We start from the raw sequence: 20,864 nt of genomic DNA on the forward strand, positions 1-20,864 counted from the left end.
CCACGTCTGCCTCACCATTTATAAAACTTCCCCCAGTTGCTGTTTTACAATGGGAGCTGGGCAGTGTCCAGCTGGGCCCAGGCCCCCACACTGTGCTCAGCTGGGAGCTGGGGCCTGCCCTTCAGTGCCAGGAAGCTGTCAGTGCTGGCAGGAGCAGATGTAGAGATTCCTGCTCTCGAGGCAATGCAGGAACAGTTCAGGTGGACCCTGACATCAACCCCAGGGCTGTGGCTGGTGGTAAGAGTTGATTCAGGCCCTTGGAAAGTGGCTGCACACTGGACAGCACAGCTGCAGTTCCACAGGCAAAGGGAAAGGAAGCTCTAGAACCACCAGTTAGGAGAGGGGTCACAGCTGTGCTGCTGGGGCCAGACAGTTTTTCCCTCAGTGGCCAGCTCTGCCTGCCCCCTTGTGCTGCCCAAAGCATGACAAGGGCAGAGGGAGGCCTAGCTAGGGCAAGACAAACCGAGCTCACACATTCCTTGCTTGAAAGGGCTAAAAATTCATGCAGGCAGTGGAGCAAGAGGTCAGTATGTGGAGGGGTGAGGGCAGGGTGGTGGAAGGACGAGTTCTCTTCAGCCCTGGTTGGAGACAATGGGGCGGCTGATGGTGCTGTTGGTTGTCATGGCTGAGAGCTCCCATCTGTAACACACCAAGAGGACACACACTCAGAGAAAGCACAAACACAGTGCCCAGGGCTAGAGCAGCTTTGCTTCATGTCAGCCTCAGCTACAGTCTCCAGCCCAGCCCACAAAGGTGCCCAGGGCCCTGGGCAGCCCTCAGGCAGGTCAGGGAGCACCCAGGGTGAGCTCCCAGCAAGGCACACCATACCTGATGTCGTGGGGAAGGCAGGACTGGTCCAGGCTGTACTGAATCACTGCTAGCTTACACAGCGTCTTCAGACTGGGGCCTGGGAAAAGAGAGCAGTTTAGCTACAGCAGCCTTTGACTGGACACCATGGAGGCCCCAGCAGCATGCAGTCAGTGCCACAGGAAACAGGGCAGAGCCTTGTCTGAGGGACAGAGTGCACACCAGGGACAGGCTGGGGTGCTCCCACAAGAGGCCTCGCATGCAGGAGTGCACAAAGCATGGCTGCACCTCTGGCTGCTGTGCCTTGAGCCAAGCACACTGGTCAGACACAGGTGTCTGGCTCCAGGACATGGCACCTGCAGCCACAGAGAGCACATTTAGGTGCTTCACAGCAGGGTCTGCTCACAGGACACCTTGTGGTAAGAGGTACAGGCTGGGCAGGAAGTGCTCACGTACTGAAGTCGAGGATGTAGAGATCTGAGTGATCCATCAGGTCAAATTCATCACCCATTCCCTCCTCTGGAGATGGGCTGCAGAAACCAAGCACAGTGTGTCAGTCAGTGCCAAAATTCTTATACACCAGCTTACCAAGGGCTGAGCAAGCCCAGGAATGTCCCTGTCCCAGGCAGGGGCCCTGTGATCCCCTCTGAAGTCCCAAGGAGCACTCAGAGTCATCACTTTCTCAGCTCCTTGCAGAGTAGGCAGAGTTGCACAAGAGCCAGGGAGCAGAAACCCACACTATTTCCTCTGCAGGGCATGGGAGATCTGCCTCCTTTTCATGGATGACCATGATGATTCCACCATGAGCCTCCCCCTCACCTCACCTGTCCATCACTCCTGTTCTCATGTATTTAAGATCTACTGCATTTATTTCAGCTTGGCCCCTCAGATGCTGTGAGAGGAGTGTAGAGAAAGCAGCTAGAAAACATCTAAACATCTGCATGGCAGGGCAAGCACAGACATTTCTCAGTCTGACTGAGGAATCACTTTGGACTCCAGGCACAGCTGGAGTGGTTGAGCCAAAATGGGGATGGCATTTCAGGAGACTGTAGCTGAGCACTGAGCAATGCAGCAGTCATTTTAAACCAATTCCAATTTACTGATACTCCCATTTGATGTTGGTCCAGGAATGCTGATGAGGAACTACAGCACCAGGCATTTCTAGGGAACAGCCAGCCTCACCTATGGTTTCCTGCCACAGTGGTCTTGATGGAACAACCAAAGCACCTGAGAGACTGGACACTACATCTCCTTGCACAGACAGATCAGCCTGTGCTGAAAGAGGGGAAAATACTCCCTTGGCTGATGGTTGTTTGGAGAATTTAAAAGAAAGGAAAAATGTTTTAAGTCCTGCTTTGGTCTGTGACAAAACAACTTAGTGTCCCCTCACCTCTTAGCTAGGACTGACCTCATGTAGTGACTCCTTGTCCCTGTGTCTCTATTTCCCCACTAAGCTTCACACTCATGGGACATGAGGCAGTACCTGCTCCCCCAGGTCCCCACAACCTCAGGCCAAGCTGAGAGCACAGCTCAGTGCTGGCACAGACCTGTTGCTGATGGGACCCATCTGCCCGGATACAGGCAGGAGCCCCCTTAACTCCACCTCTGTGCTCACCACACCACAATCTAATCTCACATCCACGTCACAGGAAACCCCAGGCCATCCCTTATCTATCAAAGGAAAGCCAGCAGGCACCACGTCTGTGCCTTTAATCACCAAAAGGAAAGTAGCAGGGTGAGCCTGGAGTTCAAGACCAGGCAACCCCCAGGCAGCACAGCAGCATGCAGGGCACACCTTTGGCAGCCAGAGCCCAGCAAAGCTGCTCATTCCAGCTGCAAAACAACTCACCCTGCACTCAGTGACAGCCCCTATTCCCTCACCAGAGCCAGAATTCCTAAGCCTTGTCAGGGAAAACACAGTCCCAAGCCAAATCTGGATCAGCATCTCTTCAGCAAAATTGTTTTATAGCATTCTCTCTCCCCCCACTTCTTCCTTGTGGATGGTCTCTGCACACTGAATTGCTGCTGGGCTTGGGAGGAAACCAGACCAGGGCTACAACTGTGACACAGCTAATGGGAACACCAAGCTTCCTGGTCCCTTAAATGGGACACAAGTGAAGGACTGCTCCTGGCCACAGCTGGGGCAAAACCACCAAGCTCTGGCCAGGACTACCAAAGAAACAAAGCTTCTGGATGCCCTAGGAGCAAGCAGCCTGCAGAAGCGCCTCTTCAGCAGGAAGTGTGAATCCTGGAAAGGCAGACACGAAGGGGCTTTGCTGCCCATCCCCCATTGCTGTTCCCTAGAAAGCTGAGCCTGCCGGCTCATCCTCTGAGGATCCCTGCAGGACAGCCCCACCCCTCCCCCTGGCCAGCCCGGGGAGCACAGGTCAGCAGGCAGACCCATGGGAGTTCTCCATTACAACGACTTCCTGGAAAACTTCTTATCTCGCCAGGCAGCTCCAGAATACACCTGATAACTGTTACAGGAAGCCAGCACGGCCCACCCCCACCTCCCACTTCCCCAAGACCCTCCCTCCAGCCCAAGCTGGCTGCATTCCTGGCTGCCAGCAGCTCTTCCCAGCCCACACCAGGGCTGATGAATGTGCCTGTATTGGGGTTGAGCCTGACCTAAGCAACAAGCTGAGTTCTGAAGTGGTTCATGGAGAAGACAAGGCACTGCTGCATTGCCTGGCAAGAGTGAACCAAACTCCAAAAAGCTGGTGTCAAATTTGTTGTGGTATGCTAGCATTCCCCAGGAGTACCAAGGCTTAACATCAAAGTTCAGCTGCTGCTGCAACAGAAATCTACACAGCACAGAATCTGGGACCACCCAAAACTCCCCTAAAGCCCTACCTTCTGCTGTACTGAGCAGCAGCCAGTATCTTTGAGGAGACTGGATAAACTCAGCACCTCTGCATACCTCACCTGCACTAAGCACTCCCTCAAAGTGACATGGACATCCTACAGCTAAGCACACTCCCCCTTCACCCCATCACACACTGGTATGGTCAGGTCACCCTTGGTTCTGTGCCCCAAGTTTGCTTCAGAAGCATCCCCAAAAAGCTACTGTCAAGAACCCAGAGAGAGCCCCAAAGCTTTCCCAACCATGTGGAAAGCTGAAAGCATTTAAGATGTCTCTGCAAGGTAGATACTGGCAAGCAGGACTGTGCTCCAGAGCTGCAATTTGTCACTCCAGACAGCATGGAGTGTGTCCTGGTGATAGGCCACTTCCTTTCTTTTAGCAGCTGTTAAGGCTCTTGGCCACATCCAGCTGCCCTGCACCCTGACAGTATCACTTCCAGTGTTTGACAGCTAAATCCATAACACCAGGTCCCTGTTGTGAATGGCAATGTTGCTAAGGAACACTGGCAGAAGGCAACACTGTCTTGTCATGTGTGTAGGCTCCTCAAACAGCTCCCAGCTGAGCTGACATCCCACTGCAGCCTGGCAGCTGAACCCACACTTGCCAATGGAAGAAAGAAGCTCTGGAGGGAGAAGCAGGGCAGCATGTAGGTGAAGATAAGTCAGTTTGAGGTCTGCTCTGGCACAGCAGACTGAGATACATGTCCTTCTGACAGCAGGATCTCTTCTCTTATCCCCACAACCTCTTTACCAGAAAGCTTGAGCACTGCACAGCCCCTCCTGAGCAGCCTGTTACACCCTTCTGTCTCTACATGTACAAGACGGCTTGTCACCAGAAGCTTTACAAGCTTACATGACACTTCAATCTCTCCCATGGCCTTTTTTCAGGGGACCCTGATGTCCATGATTACCTACACTTGTCAGATAGGCTGACACTTGCCACGTGCCTCTGAAGTCCATCTGATGGGTCAGAGTGTGAAGGGACACTGTGTGCTGAAGGGACTGGCAAAACCTCTGGAGGAGCCACCTCACACAACTCACCTGGTACCTCCAAAGAGGATGATTCTGTCCCCCACTCTGCAGCAGCACTGCCGGCGCCGAGGACATGGCCCCTTCCCCTTGGGCTCAATCTTCCTCCAGGAAAGAGAAACTAACAGGAGGAAAAGAGAGAAAACTTGTCACAAGAGCCTGGCCAAGGCCAGCTATAAGCAGGTCATGAATTTAAAGAGATCACAGGAAAAGCAGAGACCCAGTACCCCACAGACACCAGCTAGCCAATATGCAGCCTCTCCCCTGACTTCCTCATTAATGGCCAATCATGCACTTCCATGAGGCTGTTCCTGAAGTGCCAGTCACAGTCCTGGAGCTCTGCCTGCTGAGACAGGATTTGCAGGTCATAGCATAGAATGGTTTAGGTTGGAAGAGGACCTTAAAGACCATCTTGTCCCAACCCCCTGCCATGGGCAGGGACACCTTGCACTACACCAGGTTGCTCAGGGCCACATCAAGGCCTTTCACTTGCAAAGCCTGAGCACCAGGACCCACAGACTGCCACGGCAGCGGGTCCAACATCACAGGGAGCTCTGCTGGGCAGAGCTGCAGGGACAGACAGGCAGCCTCCCTTCCCCAGGGCCTGCTGCGGTCGGGATTTGGAGGAGGAAGATCCAGGAACCAGCTCCATCTGCTGGCAGGCTGCGATCGCAGAGCAGCCGGGCAGAGGTGCCTCAGCCGCTGGGACAGCTCGGCTGTGGGAGGAGGGCGTGGAGAACTGGGCCAGGTGGAGACAGCAGCCTTAGTTCTTGCTGCTCTCTGCGGCAAGGATGCTTGGGGGCGACAAAGCACAGGACTGAAACCTGCAGGAGCTCTGCCAGCTCACAATCAGCTTGAGGAGCAGCTGGTTGGCTGCTCTCAGGTAAATTTACTACAAAGTAATTAGCAAACAAAATGAGTCTAGACAGTGAAACGTGCCTGAGGACCCCAAACTGGCTCACAGCTGAGTGATATTCAGGGTACCAGCTGAAGACCCCCCTTCTGCAGCACAGTTTGAGCTGGTACCAAGAGATGGTGATCCTGCAGCTCAAGTTGAATGGTTTCTCCAGCTATAGTCTCTCTCTTCCCTAAAACCTACTTCTTTCCCATATCTTCTCTTCTGCCACTACTTTTGCATGTTTAAGAACAAGACAAAGTTTTTCCAATTAAATATGTCTTTCAGCAATACCTCATTTTCTATTTTATAATTGAGATCTGGGAACATCCCAAGAAGGAACAGGCACAGTAGTGATTTGCTGTCAGAAGAGCCAAAAGCCATTCCCCCCCAGCAGCACTCCTTGGACAGTATGTTCCTCTGAGCACTCACATGCCTGAGGGCCTGGAGCACTATCACTGCAGCAAGTCAGAAGCATAAATACCTGGATTGAATTTCCAGAGGTCATGGAAGTGTCTGTTCAGGCGTGCATTGTAGCCACCAAATACATAGAGCTCCCCGTTGTAGCTGACTGTAGGGAGTAAACACAGACATCAGAGGGCACCCAGCACGTCCTTGACCCAACACCAAACACAAACCAACGTGGTGCTGGCTGTCCACCTCTCCTTATATCACCTTCATGTGCAGTGGGGAGTGCAAGGCTTTTTGGTGGGCAGCAGCTTTGCACAGAAACTGGGCTTTGTGCAACCCTTTCTTACCCACAGCCCTGCCCAGCAGAGCAAACACCCCTTCTAAGAGAGGCAGAAACTTCCCTCCACCCTCAGCAGACCCACACTCACAGGCTGAGTGGCAGAAACTTCCCTCCACCCTCAGCAGACCCACACTCACAGGCTGAGTGGCTCCTCCTGCCCTCAGGGAGCACAGGGGTGTGAGGGGAGTCCAGCCAGGAGTTGGTTTCTGTATCAAACACTTTGATTCTGTTACAGTAGATCTCGTTGTTAGAGTGAAAGGGCCCAAAGCGATCAGCTCTGCCACCAAACACGTACATCTTTGTTCCAATGATGGTAGCTGAATGAAAGTCTCTCCAGCGAGCTGGAGTACCCTGAGGGACAGAATAGAAAATAAAAACAAAAGAAAGAGTGCAGATCAGCCAGGGAAATAACACATCTTGATGGGGAAGTTGGATGGCTGCCTTCTCCTGGAGAACTCCCCATCCTGTAGAGCCCAGCCACATCAGCCAGAAGCTGTGAGACAAGTGTGGGCAGCTACCCCAGAGAATGGCAGATGCAAAACTTCCTCCACAAACCAGAGGGAAAAACAGACACTGACCTTGGCAGAGATTAAGGTCCACGTCATGTTTGTGGTGTCCAATTTATGGATATCATTTGAAAAGCAGTCAGCCTGGAAGACACAAAAGCAGCTTGGTCACAAAGGGACTGAGAAGCCTGGTCACATCCAGCCCCAGAAGGATGCTGCCCTGCAGAGCTGGAGCATCCCTTTGGATTCAGTACTTCCTAAGAAACAAGGTGCTTGCTCAGGCAGCACTTATCACTTAACAAGAGGAAAGCAAAGCCCGTTTCTTCCCAAAGGTGTCCTGTCTCTTCCTGCAGCTTTCCCATTTATTTGGTGCTCAGTTCCTCCCACAAAGGCTGTCCTGCACACAGTACATTCATGGCAGGAGTTTGCCTCCTCTCCATGTAGCAGCAGCTAAAAGAGGCATTAGCAGGACAGTCAGAGTGGCTCTGCTAAGGCTGCCTAAGGAGATGCAGAAGCCAAGATTACTTCTGGGAAGCTGACCATCCAGGAGCAAATACACTCCAGGTTCTGAGGCCCCACAAAACCCATCTGCAGCTGGCTGCCTGGAGGACACTGCATTCACACAAACAATGTGGACTCCTGCATCTCCAGGCAAGGTAGAGAGCAGCAAGACAGCCAAAGGTTTATTTGGTCTTGATTAAAAAAAAACATCTGAACCCCTCCTGCTGCTGTGATCAATATAATGGATTTGGCCTATCACCCTCAGAAAAGAAGGAATAACCCAGAAATTTCTGTAACAGAGCTCAAACTTTCTTCCAAACAAACAGACGTGACTTTGCACATTTGTTCTGGAATCTGGTGATAATTTTTATTTACCCACTTTTTAAGATTACATCATGAGGATTTGCTAAAAAGAGCATTAGGTACACTGACAGCTATTGCAGGATGAACTTTGGCTCAGGGTATTCCTAATGGGAATGCAACCAAATGTTTGCTGAAAGGGATCCTCAAGATGTCAGAGCAAGTGAAGACTGCAGGGAACATACACCAGACTAGGACAAAACCTCACAGCAACACTGCAGAAAGTGATTTTTCTGGCTCACTTCTGAGCCATATTAAAATAAATGTAGATCAATATATACTTATTAAAAATGTTGTGTATTTATGTATCTACATTTGGCTGAGAAATGAGCCAGAAAAAAATTAAATTTTTACCTCTTTGTGGTAAATATGTTTTGTGAAATTTAAAAAAAATCCAACACTTTTTTGGACTTGCTTCTCCAACCATCTTCTCCATAAAACAATTAGCATAACCTGGGCACTAATGCCATAACTTTGCTAAGTTACAAAATGACAGTGACTTGGAATACAAACACACCCCCGTGTCCTGCCTCTATCAGTGTCCTGGGTATCAACACCCTCTTTCCCAAGGGCTCACCAATTAACAGTTACAGAGATCACTCACCAGCTGTTCATAGCCTCCAAAGATAAACATGCTCTTTGCCAGGACACAGGCTGAGTGCCCATCTCTTGCCCCTGGGACCATTCCAGAGACCTTTGGTGTGAACCACTTGTGTGTGTCTGAAACAAAACAAGAGGCAATGCTGAGAAAACACAGTAGGAGTTGGGGTGGGATAGTTCTATTACTGCTGTTCTTAAATTTCTAAGGCAAAAATAATTCCTGCTTTCTCACAAAGCACATGCCCTGCCAGAGAGGCTGCAAGCTTCTTTGGGCAAGGCTACCTGCCTGAGCCCCCACAGAGGGACACAGTGACAGAATCCTCAGCCTCTTGGCATGGCCACAGACCTGCCAAAGAGCTCACATTTTAAGTGTGAGTAGTACAGCAGGGCTTGAACAATGTTACTTTTACAGAATCTCTTGCAGAGTGTACTCGTGAGTCACTTATCAACTCTGCATTCACACTTTCTATTACAATGAAGCAATAATGCTAAGTGGCACAACTGACCTCAAGGCGTGGAGATGCTCAGTAACTGAGCATGACTGAGGAAAAACAGCTCTCAAAACCAGATACAAATCATTTAATCACAAGTTCTCCATGTTAGCTGTTGTGCATATCTCCACCTCTGCAGTGCAGCTCTCCCTGTCTTATCTGCTCCACTTGTTACATTCTCTCACTTTCCTCACTCTTCCTTTCCTCTTGCTCACTCTCCACCCTTCACAATGCTCCCTGTGAGCCTGCACCAAACACATTCTGCCCCTCAGCCTGCACACTCCAGGGGCTGGCTTGATTTAGAAGATGACTTAAATCCAGGCAGAGCTGCTCTCCATGCCAGGACAGCACAGAGCCAGGCCAGGACTGGGTGCCAATTGCTAACAGGCACCTGCCCCAAGAGCTCCCAGAGGCACAGATAAGCCCTGAGGCTGCAGGAGACATTCCCCACCCTCCCTAACAGCCCTTGGCTGCCAAGAACAGTGCTTATTTCAGAGAGTTGTGGAGCCAAAGCACGAGGATGACTTCCCTGAACTTGGCCTGTGGACACAAGTGTCCACCTATGCTCCAGCTGGCACCACACAAAGGGTCTTGCAAGGTCAGCAGAATCCCTGGGGAGCCTCTAGTGTGACATCCCAGGGCTATCGAGTTCCTTCTCTCCCTGGGGCTGCTTCCAAACTCAGTCACATTGTATCAGCAAAAGCTCACCCAATTGCAGCATGGAAAAACCTCAATTTGGGATCTGCTCAACACTGCAGAGACAAAACTGCACGCACACAGGACTTTATTTAGCCTGATGTGACTCCTACAGTGGAACTTACACTGCAGACATGGCACTGTGACTGCCAGCCACACTTTCCAGGAATGGCAGGCCTGTGTGTACAGACAGCTGCAGAGGGTTTGGAGCAGGACTTTCTGTAAATTTTCACTTAATGCTAAAGCACTGCAGCTGCCAGGGAGACCGGGCAGGTCCCACCACAAAGCCTCTATGTAGGCAGAGCTTTACTGGTGGCTTCTCAGCTGCATGTGGCAGGGGAAGGAAGGGGGAAACCCTGTGCCATAAGCTGTAAGATTCTTCCTGATAAAGAAGAGATCCATGGACCAAGCACCAGAGCAAGCAGTTTCCTTGCAAGCTCAGTAAGACAGTTACTGGCCAGTATTTAGATGGACTTGCATCCAGAATCCAGATATACTCCTTTTCTTTCCTGACACTTGTGTCCATGCAGTTCCTGATGGCGCCTTTTCTCCAGAGGTGCTCCAGCAATGCTATGGAGAAGCCAACTAAAAGGCTCAAGGAGTTTATTTTTCAGGTTTATCTAACTTGACTCATGTCTCCCCTGATTTTGCCATCCTGTCCTGGACTACTCCTGTGCTGTTCCTCACTCTCCTTCACACCTTCAGAAAGAAGAACCACAATCAAGGAATACTATATCACACAGAGAGAACACTTCAATTATAGCTACTATCAGAGAGAGCACACAAAGCTGATAGAAAAATTAAAACCATTTTCATTACTAGAAAAGATCAGCAATCTCTGCCCAAAGGCTTGTAAGCACAATGGCCACCATACTCCACTTCTAAAACTGCTCAAACAGACAGTGACACCATTTCCTCCAGACTGTCACTGAGGGACAAGAAAACATGTTGGGGGGCAGAGAGGAGGTGTGATCAAGACCAGCTGTGCCAAGGAGCAGTGAGAAGCTGGAACTTACTGACATCAAAGGCATAGAGCACGTTGCAGGCTCCCTCGGTGTCGTTGCGGCCGCCCCAGATGTAGACGGTGTCGTCGATGAGCACGGCCGAGTGCCCATACCTCATGTAGGGCACCTCCCTCACGTGGTCTCGGCTGTTTGTCCACACTGGAGGCAGCTTGATCCAGCGTAGAGACACTGGAAACACAAGTTTGAGCCCATTGCTGACAGTTCATAACCCATCCTGTGTGGTGCTTTTTACCCCGTGACAAGGGGCAGAAGCAGGTGAGTAAACAAGAGAAAGCTGTGTCTGACCTCGAGTAGCAGCTAGTTAAGAAATACAGAAGGCAAAACCAGGCTCTGTTCTACAACAATTCATTGAAAAGGTTTCCACTCTGGCTCATCCTAGACTGTGAGTGAAAGGTACAGCACATACATAAACAAATAGGGAAAGAAAAATGAAGAAGTACAGAGGGGACCATGAATGCAGACACTACTTCAAGCCAGTGAGATTGCTGAAGAGACTCAAAGCTGGGAGAATGGGCAGCACAGGAATAACTCACAGCAGAAAAATGCAAGGGAACACCTGAAGGCATCACTTGGACTTGCACAAGCACAGTTTAAATAAAGCAACCCAGCAGTTTTGTAGGAACTGGGTTTGTTTGCTTTTGTTTTGGTTTTCAAGCTACAGATGAGGTGGCTGTCTGCTTCCTTTACTCCATCTGTACTCAAGTTCTCCCTGCTAACCTTGCATTACTAATAGGAGTTCTTTGGGATTACAGGTTCCTCTTCCTGTGTGTCATGTCCAGCAGCAGCCAGAACAGTCAACAGGTATTACAGGGTTTAATCACAGTGCAAGAGCCACAGCAAGTGTTACATAACAGCACCAGTCACCCTCCTTCTACCACATACAGCCTCCAGGTTTGTTTTCTACACAGAGCTGATACAAAATACAGCAGAAAACAGTCTGCAGCTCCTCTGAAATACTAACATAGGGAAAGGGAAAAGTCAGGCATTTCAAAAGGTGGGCATCTACCCCACAGGCAGAAAGGGCACTGAGGAAGCACATGCAATGCTAAAGTCAAGCTAGACTGGATGCTTCCTACCTAAAACATAGTTTTCATCTTTGGAAGACTCATTCAAAATCTGGTATCTTGGCTTTGGCACTGCCACCTGACAGTGCTAGCTGAGCAAGGGCTTGGGAAGCCACTGTCACCGTCATTGTGGTGGCTACAGCATTCTGACACTTTAATACTTGGGAGTGGTAAGAGGCAAAGACAACACAAGAGCATTCCTTTGGGCACAGTCATTATGCTTCCCCAGAAGATAATGCTGCTCTACCTGGCACATTCTACAACATTCAGCTGTGTTGAGTATAAAAGCCCAGTCCCTCTGGACAGAGGTGAATGTCACTGTTCACAGGATCCTGAGCTACACCCCCTCCACCCTGAGAGCAGGTCACCTTGGCAGCCCTCTGTAACCAATGCTATTATCCCTGCTGCACATCAGTCTTAAAGGAGTGAATTCACTGCATTTTACAGACAAACTAGGTTTGTCTACATGTGGGTGGGTGCTCACAGTGCATTCAGCATGCTGTCCAGTCTCCAAAACTGGTCATTGGTTCTCTGTTCTTGGCCCTGTTTAGCTGGAGCCACCCAAGCATCTTGCAGTTTTTTAATCACCTGCCTAATTACAGGGAAATGCTTAAGGGACCAGCTCAGTAACCTCTTTAGTTCAAGGAGCACTCAATCAAGAAATACAGCCTGTGCCAGCACAACCATGGCTCCAACTCAGCCTCATGACAGGTACTGGTTACCCTACACAAATGGCTCCAGTTGCAGATGCTTTTCTAAGCTATGCTGTGAATCTGCATGATAGTTGTTACCAAAAAGGGAAGGCCTCCCTCCTAGCCACATGCCCCTACTGACTCCAGTTGTCAGCTGCCCCCACAGGGAAACAGCTCAGATGTCTACACCTGGAATCTTTGGCGAGTGCACTGTCTCACACCGTGCTCCTTCCGCGCTATGGGCAGCTGAACATGGACATGCTGCCATGAGGGGGGACCTGAGCCAGCTCCCTATCACCTCTTTGCACCTGGCTGACTTTGTGTTTGCACAGAACAAGGACAAACCAAACCATTGGCTATGTGACTACCACAGTGAGTCCTTATTCTAGCAGTCACATGAACTAGAGCCCCTGAAGCTGAAAATGCAAGGCTGCACAAAGAAAAAGGCTTCTACCTACTCTGACAACATTTTCTGGAAATTTAAGAGTCAGACAGCATGTTACAGGGTATAACATGTCAGGCATCAGCAGGTGAGAAAAGCAGTAAGTGAGCCCAGCAAGCCAAGCCCTTTGTGCCCACAAGGACATGTTGTAATCATATTGTTGTTATTATATTTCTAGAGTCCATACCTTCTGGCTGGTGTTCTCACATGCAGCTCCTCTCAGAAGTGTTGTTCCTTGTGGCTCCATCAGGGCTCCTCCAAGGCTCTCAACCCACCCCCTTTTTATCCTAGTTGCCTTCACGAGCCACAGTTGCTGCCCAACTAAGGACTTCACAGCCATAGCTCATTTAGAATAACTAGGACTGGGGCAAGGCCACTTACACAGTACACAGATTTTACAGGGACTCCTATACAAGGAGTATATACAACTCCTTACCTGCGTTGAACACGTGCACGTCGATCTGCCGCAGGGTCTCATAGTCCTCTCCCGAGCAGTAGCCACCGAAGGAATAGACCTTGTGGCCCACAGCCACGGCCGCGTGGTTCACCCTGCGTGGGCCGCCTTCCAAGTGCACTGCCCAGCGGAGCATTCCTCTGCCAGCCAGGCGCTCTTCAGGGCCCCCAGTGCCACAGCCGCATGCTTCCGAGGCTGCTGCAAGGGCTGCAACACACACACAAGGCCAAAATAACAACATCCACCCTTCCCTGAATGCCTGCTGCAAAGGTTACCTCAGTGTGACCTCATTCACCTGCCTCCCAGCTGGGAATGTTCCTCTTGGGCTCAGAGGAGCAAGCAGAGGTGCCCTTGCACACAGAACCCCTCAGGGTGGCTGCACAGGCAGCCCCAGCCAAACACCTTGGGCCTGGGCACGCACACGTCACGGTCATGTCAGAGCCATTTGTGTGCATGAATGAAAACATGCAGCGAGAGCCAGCAGTGAAGGTGAAAAGAACAAACCCAGAGGGAAGAGCGTGCTCTTTGGATCAGGTCTGAGAAACAGCAGAGGAAAAGATTAAAAACAAAACACCCAACAAAAAAAACTCCAAAGAATCACCCCTACATAAAGCAACCAACTTCCCGTTGTGAAAAATGCATGTATTTTATGATTGGCTTTTTGTAAATATTAAAATGAATATTATATGTGTTGTGTTAGAAAGTAATGCTGTGTTAATTCTCTTAAGTAGTGTGGTAAATATAGTTTTAGGTTATAAAAAATGTTAAAATAGAAACTATGCTGTGTAGGATACTTTCTTTAAGAAAAGGACTTGCAGCAAGATAGCAGCCACAGGACACCTCAATCTTTCAGAGAAAAAGAATTTATTGCCCTCTTATCAGAAGAAATGAACTTCTTCCCGCCTCGAAGGCACTGTCAGGATTCAGAGGAAGAAGCTGACACTGACCAGACAGAATCCTGTATTTGAATGGAATTTATGCATCATGTATGAGGTGTATGAATATGCAACAGGCTGTTGCTTTTAAGAGTTAATCCTCTGTTAACGTGGGTCCTTTTTCGGGCTTATTTTACCCAGAAAAAGGTACCCGGACGTCCGTAACTCTTTGTATTTATTGTCTCATATTGTCCTAATTCAAACTGTCCAAACTGTTATTGCTCTAATGCTTTATAACCATTTTATTACTATTAAACTTTTAAAATTTTAAAAACAAGTGGTTGGCGTTTTTCACACCATTATAGGGGTGGGTGACAACATTAGCATTTGGACTCATTGATCTGAGCACTAGGGTTCAAGCTAATTAACACAAGAGAGCAGAAACCCCCTAATCTAGGTAAAAAGCTCTTTGGTGATGCTCAGAAAAGGTCTTTTCCTCCCATAGCAAACCCAGGCATAACTAAGAAAATTCTGTAGCATCATATCTTGTTAAGCAACTGATATCCTTCATTCCTCAAACAGATGGCTTGGATCATATCTTAGAGAAGTCACCACAGCTGATTCTTGCAGAGATTCTCCTTTGGATGTAAGAACAAAGAGGAGAGTCCTGCCCAGGTGCTTCTGAAACAGCAGCTCAGTTTGATTTTTAACAGTTTTCTCCTAGCTGAAAACAGGCATTAGAAGAAATGTCAGTGTTTCAGACAGCACAAATAAAATTGTCTTATTTCATTTATTGTTTCTAGGTTATTGAAAGGTTCACTCAGCATGCTCCCATCTCACAAACAGTTTTAGCCTTTGCAGAATCCAAAGAAATTTGGGGATGCCTTTGAACAAGGACTAAATTCCTACACATACAATTCCTACGCTCTGCCCCATTTTATTTTGGCAAGTAGTGAATTTTGGCAAGGAGGATTTCTCTCCTGTTTTAGGTTTCTGAAATAGCTGGAGGGCAGCAAGAGGGGCAGTGCTGTGCTGCTCTGCTCCAGCAGGCCACCCCCAGCCCCTCAGTCAAGTGGAATCACTGCTCACCACGAGGCCAACCAGCAGCCTGGCCACCCCAGTGCCCAGCACACCCACACTCTCACATTTATCCCTCCTTTAGAATAAGGGAGAATAAGAGATGCCACCAACAGGGAGCTCCTGGCATGCAGCAGAGTTTAGACTTCCAGTATCATCCACTGACTCCATAGGCAGCTCAAAACCATTCAGTAACCACTCACCTCATTCCAGAACTCTCAAATGTCATTAAAATTTGAGTAGCTTATTTTAAAAGTTATTTATTTTTTCAGTTGTTTTCATGCTCTGTACATGAATTTGATAGGACACATGCAAAGCCCACACAGAGACCATCCTGCAGCCGTATTGCAACAGGAGTCTCTCCTGCAAACCTGCCTGTTCCTGCAGCAACCACCCTAACCTAAACTACAGTCAGTAACACAGAAAGCTGCAGCAAGCTTTGCTCCAGCAGGGGTGCTCCAGAAGGGCCCAGGAACAGCCCCCATCTTCCACAGGCCATGCTTCAATTTCAGATCTAACAGCTTTTTTTCCTTAAGCATCTTTTTTTTTTTAAGCCAGGCAGCACTCTTGCATAAGTCTTCTGCAAAGCTACAGAACAGATGAGTTTCCATGGAACCCACCAAAGGCACCTTCCAAGTTATTTTGAAGGCTTCACATATCTAAATCTGTTTCCTGCCTCAGTCACAAGTTATTCCTGAAAAATCTAACCAATGTTTCCCTCCTAATCTCTTCTTGTTTAAGTGATTCTTAAATACTCCTCAAGGAGCTTAACTGGTCTTTATCACCACCATCAATATTTTCAATACCCTTCAGACTGAGCCCAATCCAGGAGGACCAAGAGGATCAATCTTATTTCCAAGTTCTCTGCTTGATTCCTACTTGAGGTAGAGGAGCACAGCTGGCAGGCACTGTACCAAGGCCCCTGTATTTTTTGTCAGAAAAGCTGGGAACACTCTTCCTCACCCTTGGGACTTCCCTTGAGCCAGGTGCAAGGATGCTGGTCCTGTCACTGTCACAGGAGCTGGCTACCCTGCCCCAGCAGTTCTGCCATTCCCATCAGAAGGAAGCTCATCCCAAGAGGTTAAATCTGGTCCACTGAGAAGCTCCAGGCACTGCCAGAAAGATGCTGAGGATGAAGCAACAATGTTGGAATGCTGTTTCATACAATTATTGGGAAAGGTTTTCCCCAGGTGACTGGCAGGTCTGGAGTGGTGGAGAGGGCAATGGGATGGAAGCTGGCTGTGCTTTGCCTTGGCTCTGTGCTGGGATACCCCTTTAGAGCAAACACAGAGCTCTGCCAGCACAGCCTCCTGCTGCCCCTCCTCAGAGCCAAGAAAAGCAAACACTCATCTGAACACTTCACCAAGACAGAGTGACCAGAAGTGTGAAGTAATCTGTACAGGTCATGGGGAAACACAGGGTTTAACAAGCTGGCAGGGATTTTCCAAACCCAAGAGCTCTTCTGTACCCTGTAACAAAAACACCCGTGCAAACTCTCATCTTCCTCTTCTGCCACTGGCCACAACCCTGCCCTGGAACCATCACATCTTCCTGCCACCACCAGGATTTGTTTGCCCCTTTTCAGCCTCACACAGGCCTGGCTTCCCCTCCTCCCTGCACAGCCCTGTCTCCTGAGGATGCCTCCCCTGCTCCACCCCATGTTGTCTATGCCCAGCTCCAGATTCTCCTTGCCTGCCTTATTTACAATTGTTTCTTTAGACCAATCTTCCATCCCAAAGCATTCTCCTCCTCTGAGCCCCTCTGTGTGCTATCTGCAAATAAGAGTTAGACACATATTTTGAGAAAAAACTATATTTTCTGTCCTACACCTATGGACACTGTTGAGTTCCATTCAAGTTTGATTTCCAATGCTAATTTTTATGACATAAATGAGGACATAAATAAACCACTTTTCAGTCCCATTCCTATGAGGATTTCTTAGTAGGAGAAGTGCAGCACTTGACATTAAGCTACAGCTTAGATTTCTTTACAGATCACAGAGGACACAGCCAAGGAGAGAGGGGAAAAAGCAAAATTGATAAGAAACGATTTACTAACAATTTCCCCCAATTGTACAGTATTAGATTATGCAACGTACATTCTGTGGTTTCTCATTTAGGGCACCAGCAACAGTGATGTAGGCTATAAAACACAAAAATATTGACAAGACAGAGGCAAATTGTATTAGAGAACTGGGAGGGCACTGCAGGATGAGGCACACAGAATCACAGCTTCTGTTCAGGCCATCCTTGCTTCCACTGACTCGTGTTAGATCCTCACTTTCACTCTCCAAAAATGAACAGATCTCTTACTTCCAACCCTGCAATCTTCACAACTCCCCTTTTCCCTGGTCTGCCATGATCTAGCCAGAAATACAGTAAGGCACAGAGGATGCAGAGAAATGCTGAAACCCCTGGTAGGTCCTGTCATTATGGAATAAGAGCATTTCTAAAAATCAGGACATGCTTCACTTACTGGTGAAGTACCTGATGTTGGTGATGCTGGAAATTAAGTGACAACAGCAGTGTGCTGTTCCTCTGCCACAAAGCACCTGGAGCATTGCACTGCTAAGCCAGGGAACAATCGGATTTCATTCAGCTCTGCATTCTTTCAATACAGCACCTACAGAAAGCACTCCCATATCTCTGCTTGTGCTGTTGCCTCAAGATGCACTTAATGCCTGCAAGAACCTTCATCTCAACTGCTGCAGCTTACACTAACAAGAGCCTAACAACACAGCACATGGACACCTGAGATCAACACAAATATCACTCAATAATCTCTCACTAGCACATGCTCCAAAACTGTTGTGCTGACTTGAACACTGTGGCACAGATAGAAGAAAATCCCCAAAACAACAACAAAAAAACCAAAGCAGGTTTCAGTCAGATTTTTCACTCGTTTGTTCTACTGACTTTAGGCTTGATATTTCCAAACCCTACAATTAGGGATGAAAATAATTAATTCAGGATAGAAAGCTACTGAGCATCTCCAAGTACAGCAGCCAGGTGATGATCTTAAAGCAAACCCATATATCCTTGGATCCACTTTGCTCAAAGGGAGCTCCCTGGGCTCTCTCACTCCTCTATGCACACAGAAGGAAACCTAGAGCCATTCCTAAAACCTGCTCAGATCAGCCTTGCTGCACCCAATTCCCAAAGCAAGGGGGACAAACCCAGCAGCCTGGATTTTCAAGGGCTCATTCTGCCACCCCCAGAATCACAGCAGCACCCCAAGAAGAGCAGCCGATCCTGCAAAGCTGCCCCAGAGAGCAAATCCTACCGTGTGGCTGCCTCAGTCCTGTCTCCCAAAAGACACCAGCCACAAGGTTTAGTAACCCTTAAAATAGCCCAGCCAGTTCACAGCAGTCCATATAGACTGTTCTATTTCAAGCACATCCAACATACTGTTAGAGATAACATGAGAACAACCTGCTTTCTTCACTTGTGCTTGACATTTATCTAATGCTTGGAGCATTTGTGCTAAGGCAGTGTGAAACTGCAAGCTTGCACATTCAACAGCTCAGACACTCACAATGCAATTCCAGCCCCAGTAAATTAGATGGTGCTAGAACAGCCCTGGAGCTCGTGCGCTGACCCTGCTCTGGAAGCTCATGTTAGCCATGGGAACCACAGGCCACACTGCTCAGGCACAAATTTATCCCAGTGGCATCCCCACAGCCAGCCTCACCATCTCCTTATTTTTCACCAAATATTTTGCTCACTTACTTTTGCTTAATATTTGGATTCTGCACCTACTCAGCTGGCTTCCATTCTTCACCATGCTTCCCAAACCCCAGTTTCTCTATAGAGTATGCCTAAGCTTTGGAGACACTGCTTGAGTTCCCCATCAGGAATTTGGCTCAGCCAAATTGTCAAGCTGTTTGTGCCAGGCCAAGGACAGCCCTTGGTTTGGGAAGCAGGCTCAGGAAAGCCGAGCTGACAGCTTTACACAGGGCTGCATCAGTTTGTTCCTCTGCCCCTCTGCTGCACTGACACTGATCCCCGGGCAGGGTGGTGCTCACAGGTGCCAGCCTTCCCTTCCCTCGGCCTGGCACATGGGACTGGCATGCAGCCCCACGCCAGCCATGACTGGGTGAGAGAATAAAGGGTCTGAAACCACATGAGCCCACGGGATGGAGAGAGAAAGCACAGCAGAGGTCATGCCAGGGCAGAAGGGCAGCCTTCCTAACACAGACCTGCCTGGGAGGATGGGGATGTGTGGGGTCACAGAATGCTTTAAGGATGGAGAAGACCTCCAAGATCACAGATCCCAGCCATTAACCCAACGCTGCCAGGCCCACCACTAACCCATGTCCTGAAAGTACCACATTTATAAATTTTTTTAACACTTCCAGGGATGGTGATTCAACCATTTCCCTGGGCAGCCTGTTCCAACGCCAGACTACCCTTTTCGTGAAGAATCTTTTCCTAATATCCAATCTAAGCGTTCCCTGGTGCAGCTTGAAGCTATTTCTCTTGACCTGCCTGTCAGTTGTTACCTGGGAGAAGAGGCCGGCCCCCAGCTGGTGACAATCTCCTTTTGGGCAGCTGTAGAGTGTGACAGGGTCTCCCCTGAGCTGCCTTTCCTCCGGGCTGAGCACCCTCAGCCGCTCCTCACAGGACTCCCTCTCTGCACCCTTCAGCAGTTCCTCTACCCAGCTCCGGACACGCTCCAGCACCGTTGGCCGCCGCTCCCCGCCCGAGCCCCTCCGTGCGCCCCGCGCCCCCACCCGCCGCCCGCGGGCCCGGCCGAGAGCACCCGGGCTGGGCGGCGGCCCCGCGCCCCCGGCCCTCACGGAGGGGCTCGGCGGGGCCCACCGGCCTCAGCCTCCCCCCGCCCCTGCGGCCCCGGCCCCAGCCCCAGCCCCGTACCTGTGCCCGTACAAGGAGCGCCGACAGCCCCGCTCCGACACGAGCTCCCGCCGCTCCCTGGGACTTGTAGTGCGGCGTGGCCCCGCCCGGGTCCGCGGGCGCCCCCCCGCCGGAGCGGCGCGGCCCCGACAGGCCCTTCCGCGGTGCCGGGCCCCGGCCCCCCTCAGGGGCGGCTCCCTGGGTTCCCCGCCCCGCCCGGGCCCGGCCCCGGCGCGCTGCTCCGGCCCCGGCCCAGACCGAGATGGCGACACTCAATGGCGACGCGCGACGGCACCGGCGGCGCGTGCCGGCGGCACCGCCCACCGCGCCCGGGGCCGCTTCGGGACTACAACACCCAGAGTGCCCCGCGGCGGCCGCGGCGGTTCCGGGCGGCGGCGGCGGCACCTCCTCGGCGCCGCGCCCGGTGTATGGCGGTGGTGCGGAGCATGGGCCCCGAGCGCGTCTGTCCCCGGGAGCCCGGGCCGCCGGAGGGCCCTGACGGCGCGGCCGGGTGGAGCGGCGATGAGGAGGAGGAGGAGGAGGAAGAGGAGGAGGGCGGCGGGTACTTGTATCAGCCGCTGAGCCAGGAACCGGAGCAGGGCCTCGGCGACGCGGGCCCCGGCCTGCAGGAGCGGCTGCAGGTACCGCCCAGCGCCTCCCGCCGGGCCGGGGGTGGCGGCACCCGCGGTCCCGACCCCCGCTGCCCGCCTTTCTCCGCAGATGCTGAGGCTGCACCTGCCCGACCCGCCGGTGGACAGCGAGGAAGAGAATGAGGAGGAGGCAGCGGGAGGCGCCGCGGCTCAGAGCAGCCACAGCTCCATCCCCATGGATGCAGGTAACCGCGTCTCCGGCAGGACCCGCCCGGGGCTCCGCCGCGGTCTGAC

The 20,864-nt window shown here is 50.6% G+C and overlaps 2 protein-coding genes across 4 annotated transcripts in view; one reads left to right on the forward strand and one right to left on the reverse strand.

Moving 5' to 3' along the window:
• KLHDC3 (kelch domain containing 3) lies at window positions 1-20,237 on the reverse strand. Of its 3 annotated transcripts, none has more exons than XM_064709592.1 (11): window positions 20,002-20,237; window positions 13,158-13,382; window positions 10,515-10,691; window positions 8,316-8,431; window positions 6,923-6,994; window positions 6,482-6,695; window positions 6,078-6,164; window positions 4,711-4,819; window positions 1,264-1,337; window positions 829-907; window positions 1-639 (listed from the first exon to the last, which is right to left on the reverse strand). In XM_064709592.1, the coding sequence occupies exons 2-11, from the start codon at window positions 13,309-13,311 to the stop codon at window positions 573-575; spliced, it is 1,149 nt and encodes a 382-aa protein (XP_064565662.1). In that variant the 5' UTR covers window positions 13,312-13,382; window positions 20,002-20,237; the 3' UTR covers window positions 1-572. The 3 variants fall into 3 exon arrangements, with proteins under 3 accessions (XP_064565662.1, XP_064565663.1, XP_064565664.1); XM_064709593.1 differs by lacking the exon at window positions 20,002-20,237 and adding an exon at window positions 19,629-19,838; XM_064709594.1 differs by lacking the exons at window positions 13,158-13,382; window positions 20,002-20,237 and adding an exon at window positions 12,909-12,979.
• Window positions 20,219-20,864, forward strand: part of MEA1 (male-enhanced antigen 1) — a 1,356-nt gene continuing 710 nt past the window's right edge. The window contains exons 1-2 of the mRNA XM_064709599.1: window positions 20,219-20,621; window positions 20,701-20,815. Coding sequence (XP_064565669.1) covers window positions 20,256-20,621; window positions 20,701-20,815 — 481 coding nt within the window. The 5' untranslated portion in view covers window positions 20,219-20,255. The remainder of the gene's footprint in view (window positions 20,622-20,700; window positions 20,816-20,864) is intronic.

Source organism: Zonotrichia leucophrys, chromosome 3, assembly GCF_028769735.1.
Source record: "Zonotrichia leucophrys gambelii isolate GWCS_2022_RI chromosome 3, RI_Zleu_2.0, whole genome shotgun sequence".
NCBI classification, from domain to species: domain Eukaryota; kingdom Metazoa; phylum Chordata; class Aves; order Passeriformes; family Passerellidae; genus Zonotrichia; species Zonotrichia leucophrys.